This window comes from Numenius arquata, chromosome 6 (assembly GCF_964106895.1).
Source record: "Numenius arquata chromosome 6, bNumArq3.hap1.1, whole genome shotgun sequence".
NCBI lineage: Eukaryota > Metazoa > Chordata > Aves > Charadriiformes > Scolopacidae > Numenius > Numenius arquata.
Genome location: NC_133581.1, coordinates 31,859 through 47,455, shown reverse-complemented (window position 1 = coordinate 47,455; position 15,597 = coordinate 31,859). Strand labels below are relative to the sequence as shown.

Sequence of the window (15,597 nt, the reverse complement as noted above, 5' to 3'; positions counted from 1 at the left end):
GGCACCGGGGTTACTGTGGTGGGGTACGGGGCCCGCGGGGTGCCCAGAGCCCAGCCGCGCCCGGCTCCCCCCGCGGCGGGAATGGTTCCTCCCGGCCGCGCTCCCCCCCCCCCGCCCCCCCGGCGGGGCGCTCCGTGCCGCCGGGCCGGGGCGGTGACGTCAGGGGCGGGGCGGGGCGGAGCGGAGCCGCCTGCCGCCGCCCGGGGAGCGGCGCTGCGGCCCCGCGGCGCTGAGGGGCGGCCTCGCCTCCGCGCCCGCACGGCGGCCGGCCCCGGGGCGGGGGCAGAGCCCTGCGCCGCGCCGAGCATGCGAGTGCCGGCGGGGCGGGCTGCAGCGGCCGCGGGGCGTCTGCGGCGGCCAGCGGAGCCGGAGCCCCAGCCCGAGGAGGCGGCGGAGCCATGCTGCTGGCCTCGGCCGTGGTGGTGTGGGAATGGCTGAACGAGCACGGGCGCTGGCGGCCCTACAGCCCGGCCGTCAGCCACCACATCGAGGCGGTGGCCCGCGCCGGGCCGCGGGCGGGCGGCAGCGTGGTGCTGGGCCAAGCCGACAGCCGCTTGGCGCCCTACATCATCGACCTGCAGTCCATGCACCAGTTCCGCCAGGACACCGGTGAGTCGCTCCGGGGGGAGTCGCCGGACGGCCGAGCCCCACCCTGCCCGGCCGGGGCCCTGCGCCGGGCTCCGCGAGATGCGTCGCTTCGCGCTACTTCGTGTCGCCGGGTGCCGCGCAGCCCCGCCTGCCCGCCGCACCGGGCTCCCTCGGCTGGCCCCGCGTCGCTCAGCGCCGCCACGTGCTGCCCCGCGCTGCCCGGTGCCCGAGGGTCCCGTCCGGCATGGCACAGCGCTTGCTGCCCGCTGGGGAGTTGCCCCGCACCGTCCTGCGCCTTCCTGCGCTGCCCGGCCTCGCCCCGCTCCGCCGTGTCCCTGCCCCGCGCTGTACTCCCGTGACCCGCCCGCCACCGCACCGTGCCCCCTGGTCCCGGGACGGCGGTGCCAGGCCCCCGCTGCCCGGTCAGGTGCCTTCCTGCCTGACACGGCTGATCTGGATTTGCGCTGTGTTCCCAGGTGCTCGTTGCGTGGCGCCGGTTGGCGCAGAGTTGCACCGCGCGGTGCTTTGCTGCCAGGTCTGGTGTTGCACGGCACTGCCTGACCTGGAATTGCATTGCACGGTGTTTGCACAATGCTGTGCTGCCGGGGCCCACACCGTATTGCACAGCCTGATCTGGAGCTGGGCTGTGCTGCGCTGCCTTCCCCAGCCCTGTATGGCACTGTGCTGCCTTGCCCTGTGTTATGTCCCCTCGCCCGCTCTCCCGTCGCGTTGCTGGCTGTGGCACTGAGCTGTGTTACGCTGCCTGATCCTGGATTGCATCCCCTGGTCCTACACTGCCTTGCACTACCCTGCTCTGCCTGCCCTGGAATTGCACAGCTCTGCTTCTTCACTGCCTGGGGTCGCCCGCTGCTAGCTTGCATTATGCCATCCTGCCTGGTCCCCAGGTGCTTGCCGTATCCTCTGATGCCTGCCCCTGTCCGCACGTCCCCAGACTCTTACGGGGTCTTGCTGTCCAGCCTCCTCCCTGTCGCACTGCTCTGAGCCCCATTGCACGCTACGGCCTTTTCCTCTCCCAGCCCAGGGTCCCTTTGTGCATGGAGCCCATCCCCTCCAGACCTTTCCTAGAGCCCTGACCCACCATGCCCAGCTTCCCCTGTGCTATCTCAGAGCTGCCATCTGCCCCAAAGGCCAGGTGTTGTTCAGGATTTGGGGGCCAAATCCTGCCCCGGGTCCTGGCAGCCCATGGTGGTGCCCATGGTGGGGGCAAAGGCAGATAGGGCCTGCTCAGGGAGGGCACAGGCAAGTGGGGGCTCCCCAGGGTGGTGGCTTGGGCAGGTAAAGGGGGGTATTTTTGGTGGTGGTGGCAACAAGCAGGCATGGGGGTCGCCAGGGTGGTGGCAGTGTGGAGGGATACAGCCCTAGGGGTGTCTGGGATGTGGGGCAGAGGCACCCACGGGGGAGAGGTTGGCACAGGGGACTTGTGCCCCCCCCAACACCCCGCTGGTGGCCATGGGAAGGGGACCAGCCAATGTCGCTTGTCCCTGGGACAGGGGGTGCAGGGTGCAGTGGGGTGCCAGACACGCTTCTTTATCCTCCTTTCCTCAGCAGCTCTGGGGGCTGGCGGGGATCCTCCCCTGCCTGGGGGTATGGGGGACAAGGGACCTCTGCGGCAGGGCTGGGGGCCAGCCTCTGAGGGCTATTGTCGCCTGGGGAGGAGGCCTGAAAGGGGGATTGTTCTGTCTCTCTCCGGGTTGCTGGGGATGTTGGTATTTTGGGTCATTAAACAGTTCTGATTTGGGGGGGTCGCGACCCTGGCAGGCCCTGAATAGCTATTGTCCCTTTTCTTCCCGTGCTGAATGGGAGGCTGGCTGGCCCTGCTGGGCTGGGGGGATGCACAGCGTTCCCACACCGCCGCCCGGGGACTGCCAGATGCCGCATGCCGCCACTGCCGCCCTCCCCGCCTCGCGCCAGATTAGGATAAATCACCACCCCGCTCCCCTCCGGCTGCACTTTGTGCCTCCAGCACTGGCGGCTTTTCTGCCCTGGGTGCTCCTTTGCAGGACGGGTGGCCTGGCTTGCCTGGGTGCAGTTGCACCTCATTCTGCATTGCAGGGTGCTTGATGCGTGCCTGTCATTAGTGCTAACAAACAGCTTTTCCTTTTTAGCCCACTTTTTTTTTTTTTGTGGCAAGTGGTTCTGTGTGGGGACCAATGGTGGCGGCTGCTCCCAGTGGAGAGGTGGGGGTGAAAAGGGACTGGAATTCTTGCAGGCTTTGCAAGACACGTGGTGAAAAGCCAAAGAAGCAGGCTTATTGTTTCTTCTCTTTGAGCTTTTTTGTTCCTACCTCTGGCAGCAGGGCCAAGCCATGGGGTTTTGCAGAAGAGCATGGAGGCAGTGATGTCTGTGAGCTAATCCCACCTATTAACCGAACAACTCTGGGTGCTAGTAGCAGGCTCAGGATAGGCCCCAAGGCTGAGCCTGGCCATGGTCAGCCAGCTCTGCTGTGCCATGAAATGTCCCAAAGAGGAAGGCTTTCTCCTCATTGTAGGAGCTTCCAAAATTTGTGTCATGCTTTGAATGCATCCTTGTTGACTGGGAGCGGTAGGAAAGGAAACGCCTAGCAAAAATAAGGATGGAAGCCACAAAGCCTTCATGCTTTGCGTTCTCATCCCATTCTTAATGCTCGCTGATGGCAGAGCAGGAGCCAGGCACGGGCCCCTGCTCAGACTCCTTTGTTCAGCCTCGTGGGGATTTTCCCTGTGCCATGGGCTGTGTTGTCGTCACGGGCCAGTTTGGCAGCTGCAGGACGGGTGGCCTGGCGCAAGCCCTGCTCTCCTGCGCGTGTGGGTGCCTGTGCATGTCACCACGGCGGAGCTCAGAGCTGCCCCTTAAATCCTTTATTCCCCTGTCCTGAGCTGAGAGGCAGACAGAGCACTGCAGGAGTCTGGTGCCTACACGCCTGGTGTCATCAGGGTCCTGTGGGAGATCCCTGGGAGTAGGTTGGAGCAGCTGAGCTTGTGGTTCTGTTTTCCTATCAGGGCTGAGCGGCTGCGGGCTGGGGCTGGGCGGGCGGCTGCCACTGTAGACCAATGGGGGTGAAATCTGCCCTCCCCTCACCCCCATCACACTGGGGGTGTGCCCAGTATCGTGTGCGTACTGCCTGGGGACTCCCTGGCTCTTCAGGTGCGCCAGCAGTGGGGCAGCTTCAGGCAGTGGCCTGGGGAACCCAAGGCACAGCAGTCCCCTGGCAGGGTGGGGACGACAGCTGAGGACTGAGCTGAGGACAGGAAGCTATCCTGTCCCCACACGGAGTGGCACTGGTGGGGCAGGTTGGAGTGGTTTCGCTTCCTGCCCACAGGTGAGTGCCAGGGTCTGACAGCATCTCTCACCCTCCCTCAGGCACTATCCGTCCTGTCCGGCGCAGCTACTACGACCCATCGTCGGCACCAGGCAAGGGAGTTGTGTGGGAGTGGGAGAACGACAGTGGGTCCTGGACGCCCTACGACATGGATGTGGGCATCACCATCCAGCGCGCCTATGAGAAGCAGCACCCCTGGGTGGACCTGAGCGCCATTGGCTTCTGCTATGTCATCGACTTTGCCACCATGGGCCAGATCAACCGGCAGACCCAGCGCAAGCGCCGTGTCCGCCGACGCCTTGACATGGTCTACCCACTGGTCTCCGGCACTCTGCCCAAGTCACAGTCCTGGCCAACCAGCCCTGGGGCGGCAGCAGCCCCCCCGGTCCCCGCCTGTGCCTGTCCCCAGTGCCTCTTGGTCATGAGTGTCAAAGCCACAGTGTCGGCCACCGGCCCCAGCACCGCCACCCTGCAGACCCGCAAAGCCCTTTCTGTGCCACCTGCTGCCCCCAAAGCCACAGCACCGGCCCCAGGGTCCAAGGTGCCTGACAGTATGGCCACAGCACGTGGCTCGCTGAAGCCACTAGCAGCCCAAGGGGGCCGGCGGCAGGCAGCCAGCACGCCCACCTTGAGCTCAGCCAGCTCCAACGCCAGCCCCCCCGGCGCCGGCAGTGGGAAGGCATCCCGTCCTGGCCTCAGCACCCTGAACCGCAGCCACCTCCAGCGTCTGGCCATTGCCCAGTCCCGGGTGCTCATTGCCTCTGGGTGAGCCCTGCTGTATGTGGGCAAGAGGGTAGTTGGGAGGGAAAAAGGAGCAACACGATTTTTTTTTTTTTTTTCCCCTCTCCGGGGCACAGAGGGGCTGCAGCCCCATGGGGCTCCCTACTGCGGGGGTGCTCTCACTCCTTAGCCTGGTGGGAGAAAGACCTCGGTGGTCTTCAAACCTCCTGCTGGTGGAGGGCTGTGCTGGGCCCCTTGCCTTCCCCGTTGGTGCTGGAGTGGGGATGGGGTGACTCCTGCATCTCAATGAGGAGACTGAGGCTGCTCTTTCTCTTGGTGGCAGGGGATGGGTGAGGGACTGCAAAAGGCCCAAAGAAAAGCCATTCAGGCCCCATGAGAAAGGTTCTCTCCAGACCCCCACACTCTGAAGACACTTTTTTTTTGAGGGGGTGGGTGGTTAATGAGCTCGTTTCTCCCCTTTGTGTGGCTCTGCCGTCAGCCTTCTGTTGCAGCTTGGCCCCTTTCCTCTCCCTCTCCATCCTCCCCCTTCCCTCCACTCCTGATCCGCTGGGAAACTTTCCCATGGAAGAGAGCCCCAAGGGGAGGGGGAGGAAAGAGCTGTGGCAGCGACGTGGCCATAGGAGAAAAGAGGGGAAAAAAACCCCAAAAACAACAGACCAGCCCAGGGAGCGGTGACAAAAAGGGGCTGTGAATGGAGACGCAGGCAGGGTTTCTAAAGAGTGAGAGAAAAGGCGGTGGGGCAAGGGGGGCACGTCGCCCTGTCGGGGGATTCTCTATTTCCAGCCAGGGCCTGTGCAGTTGCTCAGGCAACTATTGTCTGGCCTGGGCTGGCCCCTGGGGGCCGTGGGGCCATGGGTGCCTGCTGCTGGCCCTGATGTGGTCTCTGCTGGCTCCTCGCAGGGTCCCCACTGTCCCCGTGAAGAACCTCACTGGTTCCAGTCCCGTCAACCCAGCACTGGCAGGTAAGTATGGGGCTGCAGCGGGGCTGGTGCCTGCAGGTGCTGGGGGAAGTCATCCCCAGCGGGGTGGTTTTTGGGAGAACATCTGGGGTTTGGGGTGATACTGGTTCCTCAGTGCCATTTCGAGCCACCTCACCTAGGGATCACGGGGATCCTGATGAGCGCAGCTGGGCTGCCCGTCTGCCTGACACGGCCCCCCAAGCTGGTGCTGCACCCGCCGCCTGTCAGCAAAAGCGAGATCCAGTCCATCCCTGGCATCTCCCACACCTGCCGCAAGACCACCAAGAAACAGGCCAAGAAGGGTGAGAGGCACTTTGCCACTTGGCCCCTGTTCTTGTCCCCCCTTCCCTGCCTGGTTCCCCTGCTCCCCCTGTCCCCTTCCGCTGCCCCCAGCAGTGGGTTTCCCCCACGCTGCCCTACAACCCCTGTGACTCTTGCTCTCCTACAGGTAAAACCCCGGAGGAGGTACTCAAAAAATACTTGCAGAAGGTGCGGCATCCACCAGATGAGGTGCGAGCAGTGGGGGTCGCAATGGGGTGTCCCTGGGGTGCTTTGCTCTGGGAAGAGAGACTGGGGACATGGGCATTGCCCCATGCCATGCAGGGTTATCCTCCTACCCCTCATGGCTCTGCCCTGTCCCCTCCGAAGAGGGGCTGTGTGCCGCATGCATGTGTTGCCTGGCCCCTGCGGTGGCCCAGGGTGATGGCATGGGACCAGGGATGGGTGCTGGTCCCTGGGCGAGAGCGGGGCAGCTCATCAGCCCTGTGTCCTTGGTGAGGCTCCAGCTGCACCCATCCATCTGACTCTCTCCTCCCTTCTGTGCAGGACTGCACCATCTGCATGGAGCGCCTCTCCGCACCCTCTGGCTACAAGGGAGCCCAGCCGTCCGTCAAGCCTGACCTGGTGGGGAAGCTGGTGAAATGCGGCCACGTCTTCCACCTCCACTGCCTGGTCGCCATGTACAACAACGGCAACAAGGTGCAAAGCTGCAGACCCAAGGGATGCCTGAGCCCGCAGCACTTGGCAACTTCCACCTGCCCTCATTGGGACGGTGCTCAAGTCCTGCTGCTGCTCCAGAGGGTTCTGACCTCTCTGCCCTTTTGGAGAGTTTAATTTTTATCAGCAGCAAGCACTTTGGGACTGCTAAATCAGAATCCAGAGCTGTGTAGGTGGTTTCCACCCCCACCCCCTCCGCCCATTTTTACATCCTTGCTTTCCTTCCCAAGGTTAGTGGCGGTGAACTTTGATCCCTGCATGTTTGACGAGCTATCTGGCACCGGGCTGTGCTTTTCCAGCCACAGGTGGGCTTTCCTGAGCCCCCTGCAAATGGCCCTTGTACTGGACATTCACAGGAAAATGTGTTTCACATTGCTTGTTTTTTTTCTTAATATTTATTGTCTTTCCCTCTTTGAAAAATAAACAAAAAATCCCAAAACAGAGGTAGGGAAAGTAGCGAGGACAGTAAAACTGATGAGGAAGAGAAATGCAGACCTCAGCTTTTTGGTTACAGTTAGGTCTCTGTAGCAAACTCTTCCAGCCCTACCCCCTGCTTCCTGAGTGTTTTTGAAGTGACTGCTTTCATAATGGAAACGGCATTCAGTGGTGCTCAGGGACAAAGTGCCCGGTCTGGCTCAGTGATGGAGGATATGGGTTTTGTGATGTTCTTCTCTTTTCCTGCTCTCAGGATGGGAGCCTGCAGTGTCCCACCTGCAAAACCATCTATGGAGTGAAGACAGGGACGCAGCCTCCAGGGAAGATGGAGTATCATATCATCCCTCACGCGCTGCCCGGCCACTCTGACTGCAAAACCATCCGCATCATCTACAACATCCCCCCAGGAGTGCAGGTACAGCCTAGCCCTATGTCCAGGGGGTACAGGGCTGGTCCCCTGTTGGGGCTGGTGGCCCTTGTCACTGCTGCATCACCCCTGGGTCATGCTGCAGCTCATGCTTTGACTCAGGGCTCTGGATTCAACAATGTCTTGGGAGTTGTGTCCATAAGTGTGTCGGGGGTACATCTACATGAAAGTGTTGGCCCTGTCTGCTTGGTGGCAAAGGGGACAGTGGTGTTCAGGGCCACCAAGTTGGAGCGTGGCCGCCCAGCACAGCAGCTCTATGTGCACCGAGGCTGGGGGGTTACCTTGTGCCCAGAGCATCCTTCCAAGCTCAAAAAGGGTTTTATTATTCTTACACTCCATGCACTGCAGGGACCGGAGCATCCAAACCCGGGGAAGAGCTTCACTGCCCGCGGCTTCCCCCGGCACTGCTACCTGCCAGACAGCGAGAAAGGCAGAAAGGTGAGGGGCTCACATGGGCAGCTCAAGCTGGCCAAGGCATGCTCAAGGGGAAGAGGGAATAAGCAGCTATTTGGAGCATGGAGAAAAGCAGATAGGGTTTATGCAGGGAAATCTGGGTGCAGGTTTTCCCTGTAGCCCATCTGGCACGCTCTGCAGGAGCCCAGTGATGTTCCCATGCACTGGGGGAGCTCTGCAGCCTGGTCCCACTATTTTGGTTGGGGTAGGACCCCATGCTGGGATCCTGAGGTCCCTGAGTTGCCCACATGGCCAGGGCCTACCAGGATGATCAGGCGTGCCCTGAGCAGAAGTGGGCGCTTCCCCCCTGAGCATTTGCCCTGCTGCCTGCCCTATCTCTCCCCTCCACAGGTACTGAAATTGCTGCTGGTAGCCTGGGACCGGCGCTTGATCTTTGCCATCGGGACTTCCAGCACTACAGGCGAGTCAGACACAGTGATCTGGAACGAGATCCACCACAAGACAGAGTTTGGCTCCAACCTCACTGGCCACGGCTACCCTGACATCAACTATCTGGACAATGTCCTCGCTGAGCTCGCGGCCCAGGGCATCACGGAGGAGAGCCTGGCGCAGGAGAAGGACTGAGACCATGGAAGGGAGGCAAGGGAAGGGGCACCCCTGTCCCAGCCACCGAGGATAAAGCTGCTGGAGAAACCACCCTGGGGGCTTTGCAGGGGGCTCCTGGAGCCTCCCGCTCCTGGTGGCACCTGCCAGTGGGAGCGTCCCCAGGCTGGGGATGTGGGAGAAGGTCCTTTTGACCATCCCCTTCGCTCCCATGGGTAGGGATCCTCCCTCGATGGAGCCACGGGGCTTCGCACTGGCCTGGCTGTTGCGGCCAGCTGATGTCTTATCCCTGCTGCTGCCATGCTGAGGACTTGGGGGCTTCCCCTCCTTCCTCATCCATCAGGCGGTCCCAGACTGACCCGGTGCCCCTGACACCCACTTGGGCTGGGAGCGGAGGTCACGGGAGTCCCCCTCGCTCTGCCTCATCCCTCAGCCGTTTGTTCATTTGTTTGTCCTGTCTGGTACCTCCCCACTGGTCTCCTGTGTCCACGGAGGTTGGGGGGGCCCTGTCTCCCTCAGCTGACCCCCTAGTCCTGTACCGCCTTCTCCTCTTGGCTGTGTCTGAGCTGTGCCCTGCAGGATCCCCTTGTCTGGGCTGCCCCCCATGTCAGGGAGGGGGCGGTGGGTGGTAGGAAGTTGGGGGTGAGGGTTTGGGGCATGTTTACTGGCCTGTCTCCCACCCTGCCTGTAGTGGGTTCCTTGAACTGTTCGTATGGGGGCGTCCCCGTGTTGAATTTTTATATACCTCGTGTTTTGGGGTTTTGTCGTATATATGTACATATAGTGGTGGCGTTTTGGGAAGTGGCCCTGGGGGCTGGGAGAATGTGATGCTGGGGCCGGACTGGGGACTGAGCCCAGTGGTGCCCAGGGGGAAGGGAGAACAGGGGCAGCTCCACTCCCCTATGGTGGGGACCCCTCCTGGCACCAAAGTGGGGCTGTCGCCTCTGGGTCCCTGTGGGGCCTGGCGCAGGTGTGCTGGTATCCGTTCCCCTTCTTGCTGGGTCCCGGCACCATCCCCAGAGGTCCCTTGGGGGACCCTGGGGAGCTGGGGGGAGGTGGCTGCTGGCGGTGGGTTGTCACAGCAGTTCTGGGCTGGGGCTGGGGGGGGTTGATGTGGGGATGGGAGTGGGGGTAATGGGGGCAGGGGAGGGATTGTTGGTTGTTGCATGGCATCTCGGGGGCCAGCCCCTGGAGGGACTTCATAGGGGCCCTCTCAGAGCCACTTGCAATGGGGTGCCAGGGAGATGCCCACAGCCTTGAGGGCTGCCTGGGGGGCTGGCTGCACTCATGCCCCGGTCCTGTGAGACCCCTGTGGTTGGAGAGTGGAGTGGGGGGCAGCACCCACCACTGTCCAAGCTGCCCCAGACCCGCACTGTTGCTCCCCTGGGGGACTGGGGCCTCCTGGCCCGTTTCATTGCATTCCCCTCCCAGTTTTCCTGGGGGAGTCACCTCGCCCTCTGTCCCAGGGGATGGTGGTGTGGGAGGAGGACCTGTCCTGCTGTGCACCGTTCTGTTGTTGTCACTGTTTTTCCTCTCCCCAGCCCAGGGGGCACGTTGCCCCCAGCCGGCTGCCCCCCGGGGGAGGGGGGAGTCAATAAAGCGGATGGCAGGGGACGCTCTCTGTCCCTGCATGGCCTGGCCTCTGTTGTCTTCTGTCCGTCGTCTGTGTGGCCAGGCGAGCGAGGGGGCACCATGGGGAGGGCTAGGCACCCCTCATCCCCCTGGTGCCCCTTTGCACAGGTCTGTCCCCAGCTGTCCTTAGCATGGGATGTTATTTTCTACCTCAAAAGAGAAAACCTCTTTCTCCAGGAAAACCCCTTTTCAGGCAGCTCTGTAGCTGGGGAGCTTCAGGAGTGTGATTTCTCCTCCACTGGAGCCCTGGGCTTCCCGCACTGCAGAAAAACCCTGGCTGGAGCTATGCAAAACCCTCCCGTGATCTGAGGAAGGAAGGGGGTTCCCCCACCCTCCCCAGCTGCCAGCCTGACGGCTCTTAATGTGACACGGTCTTTACACAACTTGATTTTTTTTTTTTTTTTCCTTTTTAATGCTGTGTTGCCTACGCAATTAGTTGCTGGCTGAAATAAAACTGATCCGTGCCTCTCTGCATGCGTGTGTATATCTATCCCGATAGATATACATGGAGACAGGGGTTGCCCTCCGGTTGCTGTGGGCAGGAATCAGTGGCTAACTCTGGGTGTCCCCACGGGACCCCTCTGCTCCCTCCTTTCCCGTGAGGCAAAGCATTGCTAAGGGCCTCTGTGCTGGCCCCTGGGTGCCTGCGGTAGCTGGGGGGCTCTTTGGGTTTGGAGGGCTGGGGGCTCTTTGCCCAGGCACTGGGCCCCATCTTCGATCCCCACCCAATGTTTTTACAAGCAGCAAGTCTCCACTGTGGATGCGCTTGAGTCCCACTGGTGTTCCTGTGTGTCAGGGGAGGGGTTTGCACGGCTTCCCCTGGCTTTTTGGGGCCAGCCTGGGGGGAAGAAGGTGGCTGTGCTCAGGATTTCATTCTCCTTGGGCACCCCAGTGTCCCCAGTGGCTTGTTGAAGAGCCCTAGGTCCCCTTTTCTGGTTTTGGGGTGGTGGGGACAGCTGGGGCATGGCTTGCAGTGGAAGGGAAACTCACTTATCTCTGAAGGGGCAAAGCCCCAGCACTGCTTGGAGCAGGGAGATGCAACCATGGAGGTGCAGGGACTGGGAGAGGGAGATCATGGTGGGTCCCAATGATGGGTTGACCCTGGGAGTTGGCCTCTGAGGTCAGTTGGGGAGGGACGTCTGAAGGGCCATGGAGCCTCCCAGGTGCTCGAGGCTGGAGACCAGGGATCCGATGGAGGGCGAGAGTATGTGTTGCCCCACGGAGGGGAGAGCCTGGGGCATCTGTGGGAACAGGGACCCTCGGCTGCGGGGCAGCGAGGGCAGGGGGCTGGTGCTGCTGCATAGCTTTGTCCCTGGAAAGGGTGGTGAACAGGGGGCTTTGCCTGGGTTTGGGGCAGAAGGCATTGCCTGGCAACTGCGGGGAGCAGGGAGGGGGAAACGCTCACGCCATCAGCCCCTCCGGCTCTTGCTGGTACGCCTCGCCCACACTCAGCACGGTGCTGTCCTCAGGGCTTGCAGCAGCCAGGCTGTCCCCTTCACCCACCGTGTGATACCCCTGTGCCTTGTACCTCCGGTGGCTGTAGCAGACCATTGCCAGGATAGTGGCCAGCCCTGCCAGGACTGCCGCAGTGACGCCCGCCACCTCACCCCCGGTCAGCCCCCGGCCCCTCACCATCTCTGCTGCGTGCTGGACCTCTTCTGGTCGCGCCAGCCTCCACGTGTGGCTTTGCCCATCCCTGACCCAGGCGTTGTCCCCATCCCCGCTGCTCACCAGCACGGTGTTGATGGTCGGCAGGTTGGTGGGGGGCCGGGTGAAGGGTGGCAGGCGGGCAGGTGGCAGTGAGCCGCCTGTGAAGATGCCAGCCTGGACGCAGTACTCCACCTGGCAGCTATCGCTGATGAGCGCCAAGTGCTGGCTGAAGCCTGGGGGGCAGCTCTTGGCATGGGGGTCCTCGGCAGTGCCCTGGTGCCGCCCTGCCAAGGGGTTCCCTGCCTGGCAGCTGAAGAAGCCCCCAAAGGGCACCGCGTACTGGCTGCCCTGCTCATAATCCTGGCTCACGCACACCCTGAGCTCATCAAAGAGCTTCAGTGGAAAGTACCCTGAGGGGCAGGACTGGGCACCGGTGATGGAGTTGGCACTGTGGGCGCTGAACAACCCCCCAAAGAGGTATCCTGAATTTGGGGCCACTGGTCCACTCGTAGCACACCAGTAGGCACTGAATTGCACCCGGGAGAGCCAGAAGACGTCCCTGCACTCGTGGTGGCAGAAGATGCCCAGGATGCACTTGTTGTGGCACTCCAGATGGCTGTGGCCTTCCTCCCGCTCCTGCACGCCCAGCAGCACCGGAGTGTAGGTGGTGGGGCAGGAGAAAGCCCCAGTAAGGGGGTTCCTCTGCTCCAGCCCCCGGCACAACATACTGGTGTCGGGGCCGGCCAGCCCAGCACACTCCTGGAAGACTCCCCCAAAGGTGAAGTTGGTCATGGTACCCTCACAGGAGCCGTCGTCGGCATTGGCATGGAAGTTGAAGTTGGGCGAGGTGGCGTCGGTGCAGCCTGGGTAGGTGTTGAAGGTGTAGTAGCGGCGTATAGCCAGCTCCACTCGCCTGGCCAGCTTCTTCACCGTGGGGGTGGGCAGCTCTGGCAGGGTGCTGGGGTTGATGAAGAAGTACAGGGGCAACCCCGAGCGGTCGAGAGCCACCAGCTGGTTTCTGATTCCCTCCTGCCAGGTCTTGAGGGTGATGCCTGGGTAAAAGGGGGTCCCACCGATGCTCTCTACCCTGGAGTTGGTGCGGTTCCCCACATACTGCTTGGTGAAGCCAGAGTTGATGTCCAGGGACTCCTCATTTTTTACACTGATGATGCTGTGGAAGGCCACACCAGCTGAGGCAGTGACAGCGCTCCGTGTGGCCCAGCTGTCCTTCAGGAAGGTTGCCTTGATCTGATCCTCCTGCACCAAGCTGGCTCCAGCGTCCACAGAGGTGATGGTGTGGGTGCCGTAGTTAAGCACTAGCACCTCGGCCAGAAAATCAGCCATCCGTGTCTGGTTGTTCTCCAGGTGGCTGGCGATTGTCAGCAGCTGCTTCTTGAAGCCCTTGTCCAGGACTGCCCCTGGGTCGATCTTGGCAGTGTAAACCAGGTTCCTGACTTGCACTCGGGTGGTGACAGCACGGTCTTTCACTTGGTGGGTCTTGGTCCGGTGGAAGTTGTAAGAGAACTTGCCATTGATGGAGGAGAAGAGGGACAGTTCCAGGTTGATGGAGGCGGAGGTGATGCTTTGGTAATCTTTCCAGGACTCAATGATCTCAGAGTTGATGTCCAGGTTGCTCTGCTTGCGAGGGATAGTGAAGATCTCATCTGGGATGATATAAGATCCGTCTTCTGTGGTCTTGCACAGTGAGTAGCCCAGGCTGATGACTCTGCCCATATCCAAATTCCTCAGATTATCCCAGCCCCCCCCTGGCAGGACCTCCAGACTTGGGAGCTTCAGGGCCTTCTTGCAGTCTGGAAACCCCGCAGAGGAGGAGAGCTCCTGGGACTGCTCAGCTGCTCTGACCCAAGCCACCGGTGCCCAGGCGAGCAGGACCCCGCACAACACCCACCCCATGGCTGAACCGGCGCAGGGGCCTCACCAGGCGTCCGAGCGGTGAGGTGGGAGCTGGGGAAATGAGCTGGCTGGGGATGCAGCTGTGGGGTGGTTCCTCCTTTTGGGGGTTGAATTAACAAAAGGGAAAGGAGAAGTGAGAACTGATGAATGTGAGAAACAACTGAGCGGAGCTGAGACAAGTGGGTGGGGGCAGAAAGTAAAGGTGCCTGGAGCTCATTGCCTCCCTGTTGCAAAAGCTCCTTCCCCATGAAACTGCTCTGCTGGGGATGGGGCAGGAGAAATCTCACCTTCAGCGCTTCAGCATGCCCAGGGAATTTCACTGTGTGAATCTCCCTTGGCCAATGCCTCAGTGACTCCCCCAGATGAATCCCCCCCTGCCCCTGGGTGACCCTGGCTCCTTTGTGCCATGCCAGCAACCTGTCCCTGGTCTCACTGCCTTGGGGTCCTGCTCACGTGATGGGGTGCCACCTGGTCCTCGTCGCATGGACTTTGCTGCTGACTCTAAGGGTTTCCTCCACGTCGGAGGTGAGGAGAGGAAGCAGGGAGGTGGTGCAGTGTGGTTTCAGTGTGGGGCACAATACAATGCTTGTCTCCCTTCTCGCTGGGGGAAGAGGCTGCCTGAGACCCTGGGGCAGGCACTGATGGGTTTGGAGGTTTCCCCCCATGGTGGCCAGCCCATGGCACAGGTGTCCCCCCGCCATACCAACATCTGCCTTAGGGCCCTCTCTAGCTTCCTCTACCCCATCCCTGTCCTTACCCCAGGGCCCGTGGTGCCCCCAGCTGGGAAAAGCACCTCCTGCTTGGGGTTGCTGGGCCATGAGAAGCTGGTCCCAGTGCTACTGAGCCAGCTCTGCCAGTGATGCTGCTGTGTGGCTGGGCCCCAGTTTCAGCAGCACAGGGCAGCTACTGTGGATTTTGGGGAGTAAACAGTTAAAACAGCTTCTGCTGTGAAAGCTGTGACTCTTTCCATATGGACAGGCTCACTTCCCCTATTTTTGCTTGTTTGTTCCTCTTCTCAGCACAGTTCTGGCATGGGACAAGGCTGAAGCGAGAGCTCCGATTGGGGGGGGGGGGGGGGGGGGGGGCACGGCATAGATGCACATGTGTTTTTGCTAGGATAATGCTGAGAGTTGGGGGTAATGGATGGTAGAAACATGGCTGGGGATGGTCTTATTTGCCCCACTGTGGGGCTTGGGCCTGGAATATCTGGAAAACACTGGTGTGAGGAGCCCCTTGCTGGAGGGTCCCACACCAACCTAGAGCCATGTGCATTTCAGGCTGGGCTGTGAGGTCACCTCAGCTAAAATCCAGACATGGGTTTCACTGCTACCCAACTTCGAAGCCTAAGCAGTGGCCCAGCTGGCAGAGAGCCATGGCCGACGGTGGCTGTGGCCCTTGGGATCAGAGAAGGGGAGAGAAGCCCTGTGGCTGTGGGGCAGACGGGAGCTGCCTTGTCTTTCCACCATGCAGGAGCAGCTCCCAAACAGAAACCAGGGTTTCCCCAGACTGTGTCTGCTGCTGTGAGCCATCCCATCCCGTGGTGACTGACATGTGGCAGAGCAAGGCAAAACTTGCCCACCACGCTCAGCTTGGGGGCATGAGCAAACACTGAAGCAGGAGACAAGCCATGCTCACCAGTTGGTGGGCACTGTGAGGGGAGACAGAGAGCCCTGGCCAGGGCTGCTGCAACCGTCCTGAGGGTGAGAACAGGGAAGTGAGGGAGGATGGCCACCAGTGGAGCTGCAGGTGCTGGAGCAGGAGGGGGAAATGTGGTTTGGACCTCCCTCTGAAAACAGCAGAGCCTTTAAATGCTTGGGGCTGGGCAAGGGGCAGGGCGTGCTGCTCATAGCAAACCACGGCACTCAGGAAACCCAAATCAGCAGGGCCTGGGATGGTTGGAGGCGATGTAAAACCTTTTT

At 61.4% G+C, this 15,597-nt stretch overlaps 2 protein-coding genes across 2 annotated transcripts; one reads left to right on the top strand and one right to left on the bottom strand.

The window, feature by feature from the left end:
* Window positions 1-398: 398 nt before the first annotated feature.
* On the top strand, window positions 399-8,503 carry DTX4 (deltex E3 ubiquitin ligase 4). The gene is made up of 9 exons (XM_074149194.1): window positions 399-609; window positions 3,949-4,672; window positions 5,549-5,610; window positions 5,748-5,909; window positions 6,056-6,117; window positions 6,433-6,585; window positions 7,292-7,453; window positions 7,814-7,903; window positions 8,270-8,503. Exons 1-9 carry the CDS (start codon window positions 399-401, stop codon window positions 8,501-8,503), a joined length of 1,860 nt encoding a protein of 619 aa, XP_074005295.1.
* A 3,012-nt stretch (window positions 8,504-11,515) lies between these two features.
* MPEG1 (macrophage expressed 1) lies at window positions 11,516-13,678 on the bottom strand. The gene has a single exon (XM_074149790.1). It carries the CDS (start codon window positions 13,676-13,678, stop codon window positions 11,516-11,518), a length of 2,163 nt encoding a protein of 720 aa, XP_074005891.1.
* Between the last annotated feature and the right edge of the window lie 1,919 nt (window positions 13,679-15,597).